This window comes from Heteronotia binoei, chromosome 9 (assembly GCF_032191835.1).
Source record: "Heteronotia binoei isolate CCM8104 ecotype False Entrance Well chromosome 9, APGP_CSIRO_Hbin_v1, whole genome shotgun sequence".
NCBI classification, from domain to species: domain Eukaryota; kingdom Metazoa; phylum Chordata; class Lepidosauria; order Squamata; family Gekkonidae; genus Heteronotia; species Heteronotia binoei.
The window spans coordinates 114,643,969-114,659,946 of NC_083231.1; the positions used below are offsets into that span (position 1 = coordinate 114,643,969).

Below are 15,978 nucleotides of genomic sequence, written 5' to 3' on the forward strand. Positions count from 1 at the left end.
AGGTCCCAGATTCAATCCCCTGCAGCTCCACTTGAATGGATCAGTAGCAGGCGAGGGGAAAGACCTCTGCCTGAGACCTTGGGGAGCCACAGTCTGAGTAGACAATACTGACCTTGATGAACCAGCTGTCTGATTCAGTATAAGCCAAGCCTTCAGTATAAGGAATTGAAAACAAATCAGCCAGTATCATAACGCCCCTGTATAAATCGATGGTGCGGCCTCATTTGGAGTACTGTGTGCAATTCTGGTCACCGCCCCTCAAAAAGGATATTATAGCATTGGAAAAAGTGCAGAAAAAAGCAACTAGAATAATTAAAGGTTTGGAACACTTTCCCTATGAAGAAAGGTTACAACGCTTGGGGCTCTTTAGCTGGGAGAAACGTCAACTGCGGGGTGACATGAGAGAGGTTTACAAGATTATGCATGGGATGGAGAAAGTAGAGAAAGAAGTCCCTTTCTCCCTTTCTCACAATACAAGAACTCGTGGGCATTCGATGAAATTGCTGAGCAGTCGGGTTAAAACGGATAAAAGGAAGTCCTTCTTCACCCAAAAGGTGATTAGCATGTGGAATTCACTGCCACAGGAGGTGGTGGAGGCTACAAGCATAGCCAGCTTTAAGAGGGGATTGGATAAAAATATGGAGCAGAGGCCCATCAGTGGGCCCATAATTTTTTTAGCCACTGTGTGACACAGAGTGTTGGTCTGGATGGGCCATTGGCCTGATCCAACATGGCTTCTCTTATGTTCTTATGTGACACAGAGTGTTGGACTGGATGGGCCATTAGCCTGATCCAACATGGCTTCTCTTATGTGACACAGAGTGTTGGACTGGATGGGCCATTGGCCTGATCCAACATGTCTTCTCTTATGTTCTTATGTGACACAGAGTGTTGGACTGGACGGGCCATTGGCCTGATCCAACATGGCTTCTCTTATGTTCTTATGTGACACAGAGTGTTGGACTGGATGGGCCATTGGCCTGATCCAACATGGCTTCTCTTATGTGACACAGAGTGTTGGACTGGATGGGCCATTGGCCTGATCCAACATGTCTTCTCTTATGTTCTTATGTGACACAGAGTGTTGGACTGGACGGGCCATTGGCCTGATCCAACATGGCTTCTCTTACATTCTTATTATGTTCTTAAGGCAGCTTCGTGTGTTCAAATAACTACCATTTTCAGTTCAGCTCCCCTTTTTTACTGAATACTTTTTTTACTGAATACTGAAGCACACGACAGTGTACGTAATACTGATTAAAGCACTTCATTAAAAGGAATTACATCAAGAATCTTTTTGTTTTGTGAAGGCATTTAATCAAGGAGCAGCAGCTATTGCTTGTTGGTTGCAAGCAGGAAGAAAGCAAGAAAGATAAAAGAGATGCCATCTGGAAATTGCAGCAAACCATGTATTGCACCGAGTCCAAAATTAAATTTTAAAATTCTCTGGATTACACCAGAAAGCAGTTGGAAGCGGAAGCGGGGACATCCCCTCGTGCCTGGTCCCAGGTTGACCCTGCGGCTGCATGAAGCACGGCAAAGATGCTCTGGATGGCAAATGCTGCAGGAACTGCTTGTAGCTCTGGCCTCATTGTGTGCTTTAATTCTTTCCCCCGATCCCCAAGGTTCATACTGCGGAGGGTTTGCTGCTCTGTTTTGTGCCCATGGGAACAGGCATCCCAGTGAGCAGCAAAGCACATTCGAGCTCAACTCTCGTAATGACAGTAAATCAGACCATTGCCAATATCTCCCAGCACGCGGGTTCCGTTGCTCGCACGAATGCAAACCTTGGAGGAATTCCTGCCAAGAGAGAAAAAAAAGGCCGCCCTTGATGTCCAAAATATGCCCCCCAAATGTGCGGGTGATCGGGAGGGTTACGATGCACGCAGCTGACAGCAACAGCCTCCATGACAAAACCTCAGGAAATTATTTCAAAAATGTAAGCGGAGCATGCATCAACGTCCAGCGCTCATCATCAGGTTCTGAAAAATGAGGGAAGGATGTAGACGAAAACCGTTCTGTGCTCACGAGGCCCTAATGTAATGTAATGTACAGAGAGCCAGTTTGGTGTAGTGGTTAAGTGCGCAGACACTTATCTGGGAGAACCGGGTTGGACTCCCCACTCCTCCACTTGCAGCTGCTGGAATGGCCTTGGGTCAGCCATAGCCCTGGCAGAGGTTGTCCTTGAAAGGGCAGCTGCTGTAAGAGCCCTCTCCAGCCCCACCCACCTCACAGGGTGTCTGTTGTGGGAGGGAGATAAAGGAGATTGTGAGCCGCTCTGAGACTCTTTGGAGTGGAGGGCAGGATATAAATCCAATATCTTCATCTACTTCACAGGGTGTCTGTTGTGGGGGAGGAAGGGAAAGGAGATTGTGAGCCGCTCTGAGACTCTTCGGAGTGGAGGGCCGGATATAAATCCAATATCTTCAGCTACCTCACAGGGTGTCCGTTGCGGTGGTGGGGGGAGGAAGGGAAAGGAGATTGTGAGTCGCTCTGAGACTCTTCGGAGTGGAGGGCCGGATATAAATCCAATATCTTCAGCTACCTCACAGGGTGTCCGTTGCGGTGGTGGGGGGAGGAAGGGAAAGGAGATTGTGAGTCGCTCTGAGACTCTTCGGTGTGGAGGGCCGGATATAAATCCAATATCTTCATCTACCTCACAGGGTGTCTGTTGTGGGAGGGGGGAAGGTAAAGGAGATTGTGAGCCGCTCTGAGACTCTTCGGAGTGGAGGGTGGGATATAAATCCAATATCTTCATCTACCTCACAAGGTGTCTGTTGTGGGGGGGAAGGTAAAGGAGATTGTGAGCCGCTCTGAGACTCTTCGGAGTGGAGGGTGGGATATAAATCCAATATCTTCATCTACCTCACAAGGTGTCTGTTGTGGGGGGGAAGGTAAAGGAGATTGTGAGCCGTTCTGAGACTCTTGAGTAGAGGGCGGAATATAAATCCAATATCTTCTTCTTCTTCTTAGGAAGCCCAGTTGTCCTACAATAATTCAGTTGCTGCAGCCTTCCATGGATAGCTTTGTGACATTACTTGTTTGAAGGCTTGCCCTCGAATCTGACCTGGAAACTCCCAACTGGTGCAGAATTCAGGGGCACGCCTGCTTACAGCAGTGCCTATACGGGCACGCCTGTTGCCAGTGCTCTGCCAGCTGCACTGGTTGCCAATGGAGTGCTAGATCTGGTTCAGGGGTTGGATTCTGACCTTTAAAGCCCTGAACAAGCTGGGACCAGCATACCTGTGAGACAGCCACTTCCTGTCTCCCCCCATGGAGAGCTTTACGCTCCGTGGATCAACATCTGCTGGTAATTCCAGGCCCCAAAGAAGTCCACTTAGCTTCAACCCACTTAGCAACGCAGTTTCTGTGAATTTAGGGGGAGGTATTTGTGAATTTCCTGCATTGTGCAGGGGGTTGGACTAGATTGTGCAGGGGGCTGGAGAGCCATTTTGGTGTAGAGAGTCAGTTTGGTGTAGAGAGCCAGTTTGGTGTAGCCGTTAAGTGCATGGACTCTTATATGGGAGAACCGGGTTTGATTCCCCTCTCCTCCATCTGCAGCTGCTGGAATGGCCTTGGGTCAGCCATAGCTCTGGCAGAGGTTGTCCTTGAAAGGGCAGCTGCTGTGAGAGCCCTCTCCAGCCCCACCCACCTCACAGGGTGCCTGTTGTGGGGGAGGAAGGAAAAGGAGATTGTGAGCCGCTTTGAGACTCTTCAGAGTGGAGGGCGGGATATAAATCCAATATCTTCTTCTTCTTAGATCAGGCGTGTCAAACGCATTTTGGAATTCTAGCAGGAACTCCTTTGCATATTAGGCCAAACTCCTGATGTAGCCAATCCTCCAAGAGCTTAAAAAAAAGAGCCTTGTAAACTCTTGGAGGACTGGCTGCATCAGGGGGTGTGGCATAAAATATGCAAAGAAGCACCTGCTAGAATTCCACCGCTGCTTATGTGGGCTGGATCTGACATAAATGAGACCTTGTCGGGCCGGGCCATTTTGGGCTGAGCCATTTGTGTACCTGTTTAAGATTAGGTAGCAGAAACATAAACTGTATAAAGGACACAGACGAACACAATTAAATATATATTTTTTAAAAAACTTAAAACTTGCTTAATACATGAGCACTCATTGGGCTTAAAGGTGTTTTTGTTGTATTTCTCCCATGGGATCTAGGGAACTGGGCAAAGGAAGGTCTGGCTCTTTCCTTCCCCAGGTGACCAGGAGGGGGAGGAACCTCAGCCAATGGAGAAAACAGAGGCTTTGCTCTGTAGCTCCTGTGTGATTGAGCAGGCCTGCAAAGCAAGCTGTGATGCAGAAGGAAGCTAGAGAGAGGGAGAAGGACGCAGACAACAGCCAGTTGCTCGGGGGCCTGATAGGAGCCCTCCAGGGGCCTGATTCGGCCCCTGGGCTGCATGTTTGACACCCCTGGATTAGATGATCCTGGAGGTCCTTTCCAACTCTATTATTCTATGATTCAACCCGGGCCAAGGCATTTTCTGTCCTGGCCCCTACTTGGTGGAACAAGCTCCTATTGGAGATTAGGGCACTGCAGGGACTGTTTTTTGAGTGAGGCAGCGGGCATTTTGTTAATCTGTGGTCTCCCTGCTGCAGGGGTCCTCATGAAATTATTCTGTCGTCATCCATTTTATACCAGCTGGGGGATGTATGGGAGGAGTGGATGTGATTGATACCACCTTCTACAGAATTGGAGTGCGTTTTTTTTAGAATGTTATATTGTTTTAGTATATGAATTGATTTTAACTCTGTATTGATTGATTGTCGTTAGCCGCTCAGAGCCCATTCGGGGAAGGGTGGGTTATAAATTGAAAATGCTAAATTATAATCAATAAATAATAGCCAGTTTGGGGTAGTGGCTAAGTGTGTGGACTCTTATCTGGGAGAACCAGGTTGGATTCCCCACTCCTCCACTTGCAGCTGCTGGAATGGCCTTGGGTCAGCCATAGCTCTGGCAGAGGTTGTCCTTGAAAGGGCAGCTGCTGTGAGAGCCCTCTCAGCCCCACCCGCCTCACAGGTTGTCTGTTGTGGGGGAGGAAGGGAAAGGAGATTGTGAGCTGCTCTGAGACTCTGAGATTCGGAGTGGAGGGCAAGATACAAATCCAACATCATCATCTTCTTCTTCTAACAGGAAAACTCAAAGAATGATACAACCAGATACCAGTGCTCTCTCAAACAACACAAAGATATCAGTGCCTTTCAGGTCACAGCATCTAACTCGCAACGCAGCAGATAACTATGGAGGGAAGACCAAACCAAAAGGCCCGAGGCCGTCTGTAGCACTCCTGCATTCCATCCTTTATTCCAGGGGTGGCCAACGGTAGCTCTCCAGATGTTTTTTTGCCTCCAACTCCCATCAGCCCCAGCCAGTATGGCCGATGGCTGGGGCTGATGGGAGTTGGAGGCAAAAAACATCTGGAGAGCTACCGTTGGCAACCCCTGCTTCATTTCTCTTTTGGAATGGAAGGGTAAATGGGGGGGGGGGGGGTTGTAGTGGCAGCTGAGCTACTGCTTGCCTGGCTCAAACCAGGGCTTTTTGGGTAGAAAAAGTCCATCAGGATTCATTTCCATATTAGGCCACACCCGACATCACCATTGTTTCCCGCAGGGGCTTTTTTTGGTAGAAGCAGCCCAGCAGGAACTCACTTGCATATTCGGTCACACCCCCTGACATCACCATTGTTTCACACCGGGCTTTTTTGGTAGAAAAAATCTAGCAGGAACTCATTTCCATATTAGGGCACACCCGACATCCCATTGTTTCGCGCAGGGCTTTTTTGGTTGAAAAAGCCCAGCAGGAACTCATTTGCATATTCGGTCACACCCCCTGACATCACTATTGTTCCACACAAGGTTTTTTGGGTAGAAAAAGCCCAGCAGGAACTCACTTGCATATTCGGTCACACCCCCTGACATCACCATTGTTTCACACCGGGCTTTTTTGGTAGAAAACGTCCAGCAGGAACTCATTTCCATATTAGGCCACACCCGGCATCACCATTGTTTCCCGCAGGGGCTTTTTTGGGTAGAAAAGCCCAGCAGGAACTCACTTGCATATTCGGTCACACCCCCTGACATCACTATTGTTCCACACAAGGTTTTGGGGGTAGAAAAAGCCCAGTAGGAACTCATTTGCATATTAGGCCACATCCCCTGATACCAAGCCAGCCGGAACTGCATTGCTGTGTGTTTGTTGCTGTTCAAAAAAAGCCCTGGCTCAAACTCCAAGTATGGCTTTCTGAGAGGTTCTGGACAGACCACACCATTTTCCTTCCCAACCTACTCAACCGGACAAATGTCAGTTCAGTTTTGTATCCACGACTTGCCCCTCCCTCTTCTCGGTGATCTCTTCTCCAGTGGGCCAACACAATCAGCTGAAGATTCTTCTTTTGGATGGCCCTTCCGTCAAAACGCGGCCCCGTGGCGCAGAGTGGTAAAGCAGCAGCATTGCAGTACTGTGGTCTGAACTCTCTGCTCACGACCTGAGTTCAATCCCCGGCAGAAGCTGGATTCCAGGTAGCCGGCCCAAGGTCGACTCAGCCTTCCATCCTTCCGAGGTCGGTCAAAGGAGTCCCCAGCTTGCTGGGGGGAAAGCGTAGATGACTGGGAAGGCGATGGCAAACCTCCCCGTAAAAAGTCTACCGTGAAAATGTTGTGAAAGCAACGTCACTCCAGAGTTGGAAACGACTGGTGCTTGCACAGGGGACCTTTCCATTCCATCAAAGCATTAAAAGAAGCCCTGCCGGAGCAGATCCATCTGGACTAGCATCCCGTGTCCCCAACAGTGATGAAAAGGGCGCCCAGGAACATCCCAAAGCATAGACACAGAACCCAAAGACCCCCCCCCCCCCATGCCCCATCCCAGCAGCTGCCATTCAGAGTTACGATTCCTCTGAACATCGAAGTCTCGCACTGATAAATGACCCCTATGCTCTTTGAATCTACCAACTCTTCCAGTAAATGGGGGCTGCCAACCTAGAGGTGGGCCTGGAGATCTTCTAGGTGTCCAAACTGCAACTCAGGAGCCATAACCGACTCTTTCATATGTATTGTGTGGCTCTTGAAGCCTCCGTCGCCCCATCGGCAGGCTTGGAGAAGGCATTTGTCTCTTTAAATCACTTCTCCAAGCCAAGCCAGCTGGTGGCATGGAGAATGCATTTAAAGTTGCTTTCATTCCACCTCTCTCCTCCTCCCATCTATTTTCCTTCCTTCCTTCCTTCCTTCCTTCCTTCCTTCCTTCCTTCCTTCCTTCCTTCCTTCCTTCCTTCCTTCCTTCCTTCCTTCCTTCCTTCCTTCCTTCCTCCCTCCCTCCCAGCTCTCAAACATCTTTTATTCTTTTGTTAAGCAAGTTTGGCCACCTCTGTTCCAGAATTACAACTAATCTTTAGAATATTGGGGGAAATGGCTGTTTTGGAGGGTGGAGTTTATGGCATTGTATCCCGCTAAGGTTGCTCCCTTCCCCATACCCTCCCCTCCCCAGGCTCCCCCCCCAAAAAAAAATCTCCAGGAATTTGGCAGCCCTGCTAGTAAAACTGCCTGAACAACTGACTGTAAGTCCTTAGCAGGGAGCTGAGAACGGTAATTAATGACATGTGAAAAAAGTACTTCCGTTCATCTGCCCTGAATCTACTATTGCAGTAATCCCTCCTGTATCAGTGCTATGTCCAGGGATTTTGAGAACCAGTTTGGTGTAGTGGTTAAGTGTGCGGACTCTTATCTGGGAGAACTGGGTTTGATTCCCCACTCCTCCACTTGCACCTGGTGGCATGGCCTTGGGTCAGCCGTAGCTCTGGCAGAGGTTGTTCTTGAAAGGGCAGCTGCTGTGAGAGCCCTCTCCAGCCCCACCCACCTCACAGGGTGTCTATTGTGTGGGGGGGGAGGTAACGGAGATTGTGAGCCGCTCTGAGACTCTTCGGAGTGGAGGGTGGGATATAAATCCAATATCTTCATCTACCTTACAGGGTGTCTGTTGTGGGTGAGGAAGGGAAAGGAGATTGTGAGCCGCTCTGAGACTCTTTGGAGTGGAGGGCGGGATATAAATCCTATATCTTCATCTACCTCACAGTGTGTCTGTTGTGGGGGAGGAAGGTAAAGGAGACTGTGAGCCGCTCTGAGACTCTTTGGAGTGGAGGGCGGGATATAAATCCAATATCTTCATCTACCTCACTGGGTGCCTGTTGTGGGGGGGAGGGAGAGGTAAAGGAGATTGTGAGCCGCTGTGAGACTCTTCAGAGTGGAGGGCGGGATATAAATCCAATATCTTCATCTACCTCACACGGTGTGGGTGGGTGGGTGGGGAAGGAAAAGGAGATTGTGACCGCTCTGGGACTCTGACATTCAGAGTATAGCGTGGGATATAAATCCAACATCATCTCCTTTGCAAATTAGGCCCCCCCCCCCCACCCCGATGTAGCCAATCCTCCAAGAGCTTACAGCGCTCTTCTTACAGGGCCTACTGCAAGCTCTTGGAGGATTGGCTACATCAATCAAGGGATATGCAAAGGAGTTCCTGCTACAAAAAAAGCCCTGGCTACGTTGCTTCTACAACATCGGCAGGCCCAGCGACCCGCGTGCTCCCAGACCAGGGGCCGGACCCCATCCATTCTTGTAGCCCTTCTCCCTCTGCCTCCCGCCTAGCCTCACCCGGCCCTTCTCGCCCCGAGAGGCCAGAGCCGGCGACGTACCTCGTGAAGTCCGTCATCTCCATCATGATCATGCACATCTGCTTGGCCAGCACAATGATGTCGTTGCCGCTGTCATCCCACTTGGCCACTTCGGCGTCCAGCTTGCTCTTCTCTTGGTGGAAAATCTCGACCTGCTCTGCGATTTTAGCCTTCTCCTCCTGGGGAAGCTGAGCCATGATCGCCTGGATCGAAACAAATAAAAGTGTGTTTTGTTTTTTTTTCCAGGATGGGGGGGGGGGGGGACAGTCTTCAAAAACACAAATGCTGAAAAAGCAGCTTCCACCCACTTCTCCGTAACTGGAGCAACCAGTTTGCAAAAGCTCAGCCCCGGTGCATTGCAGAAAACTGGTTAGCTGACTTTGCTTCTGCTCTTCGTACTACTACTGGGAGAAATCAGGGGTTGAAGACACATAACTCTGTGGCCGTTCACCTTTCTGGTTTTGGATTTTTTGCTTTTCGGAGCTGTGAAGCTGAATGTTAGATGCGGAAAGTCCCAAAGTTGCCAGTTGCATAATTTCATACTGAAAATGCACCGGTCAATTACGCATTGCTAAAATGCATGCAGCATTCTTATACTCCTCCATGCCAACACTACGGAACTAAGTCTACAACAAATTGGAGAGCTAGTTTGGTGCAGTAGTTAAGTGTGTGAACTCTTATCTGGGAGAACTGGGTTTGGTTCCCCACTCCTCCACTTGCAGCTGCTGGAATGGCCTTGGGTCAGCCATAGCTCTGGCAGAGGTTGTCCTTGAAAGGGCAGCTGCTGTGAGAGCCCTCTCAGCCCCACCCACCTCACAGGGTGTCTGTTGTGGGGGGAGAAGATATAGCAGATTGTAAGACCACTTTGAGTTTCTGATTCAGAGAGAAGGGTGTGGTAAAATCTGCATTCTTCTTCTAAGGACTTTTTGAGGTGGTAAACATGTATCTAGGCTGTTCTTAGGAGTTCCAGGTCTTCCTTGTCCACTAGAAGAAGAAGAAGATGAAGATATTGGATTTATATCCCACCCTCCACTCCGAAGAGTCTCGGAGCAGCTCACAATCTCCTTTCCCTTCGTCCCCCACAACAGACACCCTGTGAGGTGGGTAGGGCTGGAGAGGGCTCTCCCAGCAGCTGCGCTTTCAAGGACAGAGTCTCAGAGTGGCTCACAATCTCCTTTACCTTCCTCCCCCACAACAGACACCCTGTGAGGTAGATGAAGATGATAGATTTATATCCCGCCCTCCACTCTGAAGAGTCTCGGAGCGGCTCACAATCTCCTTTCCCTTCCTGCCCACAACAGACACCCTGTGAGGTGGGTGGGGCTGGAGAGGGCTCTCACAGCAGCTGCCCTTTCAAGGACAACCTCTGCCAGAGCTATGGCTGACCCAGGGCCATTCCAGCAGGTGCAAGGGGAGGAGTGGGGAATCAAACCCAGTTCTCCCAGGTAAGAGCCCGCACACCTAAGCACTACACTGAACTGGGTCACTGGAGGGGGCAGGGTTGCCAGATCCAGGTTGAGAAACTCTTGGAAATTATAAGAAGATGCCAGACAGATGTTGGAAATGTAAAAAGCATGAAGGTTCTTTCTACCATACGTGGTGGACTTGTGAAAGAGCAAAACAGTATTGGCAAATGATTCAACAAGAAATTTCTAAGGTATTGGGATATGAAGTAATGAAAGTTGCAGAGACTTTCTTATTGGGATTACAAATGGAAAATTTTCCAAAAGAAGATAGAACTTTAATCTGGTACTTGCTTTCAGCTGCTAGGACATTGTATGCGCAGTTGTGGAAGCAAGAAAAAAAACCAGAGAAATGGGATTGGATTATAAAAGTTATGACATAGAGTGAAATGGACAAATTAACAAGAATATTAAGAGACTATGATTTGGAAGTTTTTAAGACGGAGTGGAAAAAGTTTAGAAGATACGTAGAAAAAGAGTGGAAAATAAAAGGACACTGGACAATTTTTGATAACGATTAAATTTTAAAAAGAAGAATATAAATTGTTTTAATAGTCAAGGGTACCTTTAATATTTTTTTTTTAAGTAAATAACACCGGTGGGGGTCAAGTAATGGGGGGAGGGGTGGGTGGAAAGTAATATATGGGGTAGATAAACTTTTTAAAGTTGTAAGATATAGATTTATTACCATACGTTACCAATAAAAATTGTTTTATCAAAGAGAAACTCTTGGAGATTTGGGGATGGGGCCTAGTGAGGATAGGACATCAGCGGGGTAGTCCCCCACCTCCAAAGCATTCATTTCCACCAGGGGAGATGATCTCTGTAGTCCAGAGATGAGTTGTAGTTCTAGAGGATCCCCAGACCCCACCCGGAGGCTGGCCTCCTTGGCTGCCCAACTTTAGACTGCAGGAAAGAACGTTCCAGCTTTACCTGCCTCCCAAATCCTCCACATGTAAAAGAAACCCGTGAGGGATCAAACCAGGCTAGAACCGATGTTCCCTCTCAGCTGCCGAGTCTTGCGAGCAAAAGTTCTACTTTGCGAGCTGCTGGCATTAAAGTTGTGAGCTGCTGCATAAATCAGGGGTGGCCGACGGTAGCTCTCCGGATGTTTTTTTTTGCCTACAACTCCCATCAGCCCCAGTCATTGGCCATGCTGGCTGGGGCTCATGGGAGTTGTAGGCAAAAAAAACATCTGGAGAGCTACCCTCGGCCACCCCTGGCATAAATCAATGTGCTCGGGGGGGGGGGATCGTCCTTCCTGAGCTAAGGCAAAAATGTGTGAGCTGAAGGCTGAAAATCTGTGAGCTACCTCGCGCTAACTCAGCTTAGACGGAACCCTGGCTAGAACCCTTCTCTCTGATCTCTACTCTTGTATTAAGAGAGACGTTTTGAGGAAGGAGAATTAATTACAGCCTCACCCAGGGCTGTGGCAAACGTCTCCAGGACTGCAGTTGCCAGCCCCCAGGTGGGGTCTGGAGACCTGTTGGAGTCACAACAGATTTCCAGACTACAGAGATCTGTGGAGAAAATGGCTCTTTTGGCTTGGAGGGTGGAATGGATGGCGTTGTACCCTGCTGAGCTCCCCTCCTCCACAAGCCCTGCCCTCCCCATACTCCCCCCCACCCAAATCTCCAGGAATTTCCTAATACGGAGTTGGCAACTCTATGCGGCACCCTGCAGAAAGCTTCCTTTTGTGCCCTTTGACATTACACAGATAAAGACATACAAAACTGAAGAAGGCAAGGAGAGAGGAGAAGCGTTGGAAAACAGTGGGAACAGTGAGATATGAATTTTAAAAAAATCCCAAAGTCAGTGGGGTTTACTTTTCCTTCACTGCTTCTTCTCAACATAGTGTGTGTGTGTTTGTGCGTGTGTGTGTGAGAGAGAGAGAGAGAGGGAGCACCTACCTACAAAAAAAGAGAAGGGGTTTAACAATACGAAAGGGAACGGAACGGAGGGGGGAATCCCAGTTTGGTGTCGTGGGTAAGTGTGCAGACTCTTATCTGGGAGAACCGGGTTTGATTCCCCCCCTCCTCCACTTGCAGCTGCTGGAATGGCCTTGGGGCAGCCAGTTTGGTGTCGTGGTTAAGTGTGCGGACTCTTATCTGGGAGAACCGGGTTTGATTCCCCACTCCTCCACTTGCAGCTGCTGGGATGGCCTTGGGGCAGCCAGTTTGGTGTAGTGGTTAAGTGTGCGGACTCTTATCTGAGAGAACCAGGTTTGATTCCCCACTCCTCCACTTTCACCCCGTGCCTGCTGGAATGGCCTTGGGTCAGCCATAGCTCTGGCAGAGGTTGTCCTTGAAAGGGCAGCTTCCGTGAGAGCCCTCTCAGCCTCACCCACCTCACAGGGTGTCTGTTGTGGTGGAAGGAGATTGTATGCCGCTCTGAGACTCTGATTAAGAGAGAAGGGCAGGGTATAAATCTGCAGTCTTCTTCATAGCTCTGCCAGAGGTTGTCCTTGAAAGGGCATCCACCTTAAAATGCTTCTTGATTTATAATTGTCATAGTAAAACCTTACTCCCATAATACTTTTTAAATTACTTTCTCCAATGTGGCCAAAGTGGCATGAGGAAGATGTCCATCTGTCTGCTTTGATAGGTTTGGGTTTTCCCCCCATATTTTGTGTGTGGGGGGGGAATATTAGAAAGTCTGTCAAATCTTAGAATTCAGCAAAATTCTCACAGGGAGTTTGAACAATGAAGCCCAGAAGCAAGTTTGGGGGGGGGGGGGTGTAAGAAAGGAAGCATACTAAAGGAAGCATGCTCCTGTAAGCTCCCATTCCATTGGGGGAGGGACTGTGGCTCAGTGGTAGAGCATCTGCTTGGGAAGCAGAAGGTCCCAGGTTCAATCCCTGGCATCTCCAAAAAAAGGGTCCAGGCAAATAGGTGTGAAAAACCTCAGCTTGAGACCCTGGAGAGCCGCTGCCAGTCTGAGAAGACAATACTGACTTTGATGGACCAAAGGTCTGATTCTGTATAAGGCAGCTTCATATGTTCATATATGTTCAACATGAGGCCTACTTCCAAGAAGATCTGCTTAGGCTTGCCCTCCAAACCCTGTAAGCCTGGGAGTTGTTTTGTGGACTATCTATCTTGAATGCAAATGAGAATAACCATATGCATCCCCCAGTGGAGGACTGGGCTAAGTGGGTGGTTGACAGGTGAACTGGGAGGAAATCATCTGGGCGGATTAAAAATCATCTGGGCGGATTAAAAATCATCTGGGCGGATTTTGCTCATTGGAGCAAAAAGAAGCTGACTGGGGCTGGTCTACCCAATCACCACTGAAATTCCTCAAGCACAAGAAGACCAGACCAGCTCTCCCAGGTAGGTTCACCCGCTCCTCCCACGGTACTCCCTGCATCCCTCTCACCTGTCTGTAACCGGGGCCAACGAAAGAATTCAAGTCGGGCAGCAGACCAAAGGAACTGGTTCAGGATGCGGGTTACAAAGAAACTGAGCGGCAGAAACAAGATTGGGGAAACAGAGCTCCCTAGAGGGTAAGGTGGAATTGCCTGGGGCCAGAAGCGTCGACTACACAGTCAGCAGTATCCTCCGGGGGTGACCGGGTCAAACAAGGATGAACCAATCGACAGAATAATCAACTGTCCCTTACTCCGGTTCGGCAAGACAAAGCTGAGAAATGAGTCTTGACAGGCGGACACTTGACGGTGATCTAGCGAAGGACTGTTGGCAACACTCAGCAGGTTGGCCAGTCTCACCTTTCTCCCTTAATCTAACAACAAATAATGAAGTGAAAGCCTCACAGGACTGCTCTAGTGCGCCTATTGGTAAGGTTAAAAAAAATTAAAACAACTTAATGGTGTTTATCGACATATCGGTAGACTTGACAAAATGGGACTTTCCGGCTTCTCCCTTCCGATAATAGCATCAGAAGGGCCTTGCTGGATCAGATCAGTGACGGTCTATTTAGTCCAGTGTTCCGTCTCACACAGTGACCAACCAGTTTCTCTGGAGGGCCAACAACAGGGTGGAGAGGTCGAGGCCTTCCTAAGAACATCAGACGAGCCCTACTGGATCAGACCAGTGATGGTCCATCTAGTCCAGCATCCTGTCCCACACAATGGTCAACCAGTTCCTCTGGAAGGCCAACAACAGAGCAGAGAGGCCAAGACCTTCATAAGAACATAAGAAGAGCCCTGCTGAATCAGACAAGCAGTCCATCAAATCCAGCATCCTGTCTCACAGAGTGGCCAACCAGTTCCTCTGCAGGGCCAACAACAGGGCATAGAGGCTGAGGCCTCTCCCTGATAAGAACATCAGAAGAGCCCTGCTGGATCAGACCATCTAGTCCAGCATCTCATCCCACACAGGGGTCAACCAGTTCCTCTGGACAGCCCACAACAGATCATAGGGGCTAAGGCCTTCATAAGAACATCAGAAGAGCCCTGCTGGATCAGGCCAGTGAGGGTCTATCTAGTCCAGCATCTCATCTCACACAGGGGTCAACCAGTTCCTCTGGACAGCCAACAACAGACCATAGAGGCTAAGGCCTTCGTAAGAACATCAGAAGAGCCCTGCTGGATCAGACCAGTGAGGGTCCATCTAGTTCAGCATCCTGTCCCACACAACGGTCAACCAGTTCCTCTGGAGGGCCAACAACAGAGCAGAGAGGCCAAGACCTTCATAAGAACATAAGAAGAGCCCTGCTGAATCAGACAAGCAGTCCATCTAATCCAGTATCCTGTCTCACACAATGGCCAACCAGTTCCTCTGCAGGGCCAACAACAGGGCATAGAGGCTGAGGCCTCTCCCTGATAAGAACATCAGAAGAGCCCTGCTGAATCAGACCAGCAACTCATCTCACACAGAGGTCAACCAGTTCCTCTGTACAGCCAATAACAGATCATAGAGACTAAGGCCTTCAAAAGAACATCAAAAGAGCCCTGCTGGATCAGGCCAGTGAAAGTCCATCTAGTCCAGCATCTCATCTCACACAGGGGTCAACCGGTTCCTCTGGACAGCCAACAACAGATCATAGAGGCTGAGGCCTTCATAAGAATATCAGAAGAGCCCTGCTGGATCAGACCAGTGAGGGTCCATCTAGTTCAGCATCCTGTCTCACACAGGGGCCAACCAGTTCTTCTAGAAAGCCAACAAAATGCCACAGTGGCTGAGGCCTTCCCCTGAGGTTGCCTCCCGGCTCTGGAATTCAGAGGATTAGTGCCTCTGAATGTGGAGGTGCCTCTCAGCCACCACGGCCAGCAGCCATTGACGATCTAATCCCCCTTTCAAGCTGTTTATTCCTGCAGCAATCGCTACATCCTCTGGCAGCAAATCCCACATTTTAATCGCTTTCTGCGTCAAGTAGAAGTTCCTACTGAACCTTCGTTCCTGGGAAATGTCAGATCACCAAGAACAGCACAGGGGTTCTGCAGCAGGAGAGGGGACTGGTGGTAATTGTTGACCCCACCCTCTTCTGGACGTAGAAATGCCATTGTGTCGAAGGAACTGCATGGCTGAGTTCCTGCAAATATTGATAAATTCAACCTCTGACATTAACAGAATGTCAGCTGTGGTCTTAGATGAGGGACAGAATGTGGCGTCTATAGGTAGGGCACCTTAACCACTGGAATTCTCCAGATCGCAGACTTCCTTTGTCTCCATATAACAGTGGAGGAAAGTGTTGTCAATTTATGGCTACTCTACTCCATAGGATTTTAAGGCAAGAGGTGAATAGAGGTGGTTTGCCGTTGCAAGAAGAAGAAGAAGAAGAAGAAGAAGAAGAAGAAGAAGATGATGATGATATTGGATTTATATCCCGCCCTCCACTCCGAAGAGTCTCAGAGAGGCTCACAATCTCCTTTCCC

General features: G+C 49.1%; 1 protein-coding gene across 3 annotated transcripts in view; it reads right to left on the reverse strand.

Moving 5' to 3' along the window:
* Positions 1-15,978, reverse strand: part of CTNNA2 (catenin alpha 2) — a 1,018,631-nt gene that overhangs the window by 71,065 nt on the left and 931,588 nt on the right. For all 3 annotated transcript variants that reach the window (XM_060247184.1, XM_060247186.1, XM_060247187.1), the window contains one exon: positions 8,701-8,882. In XM_060247184.1, the coding sequence (XP_060103167.1) occupies positions 8,701-8,882 (182 nt within the window). The remainder of the gene's footprint in view (positions 1-8,700; positions 8,883-15,978) is intronic.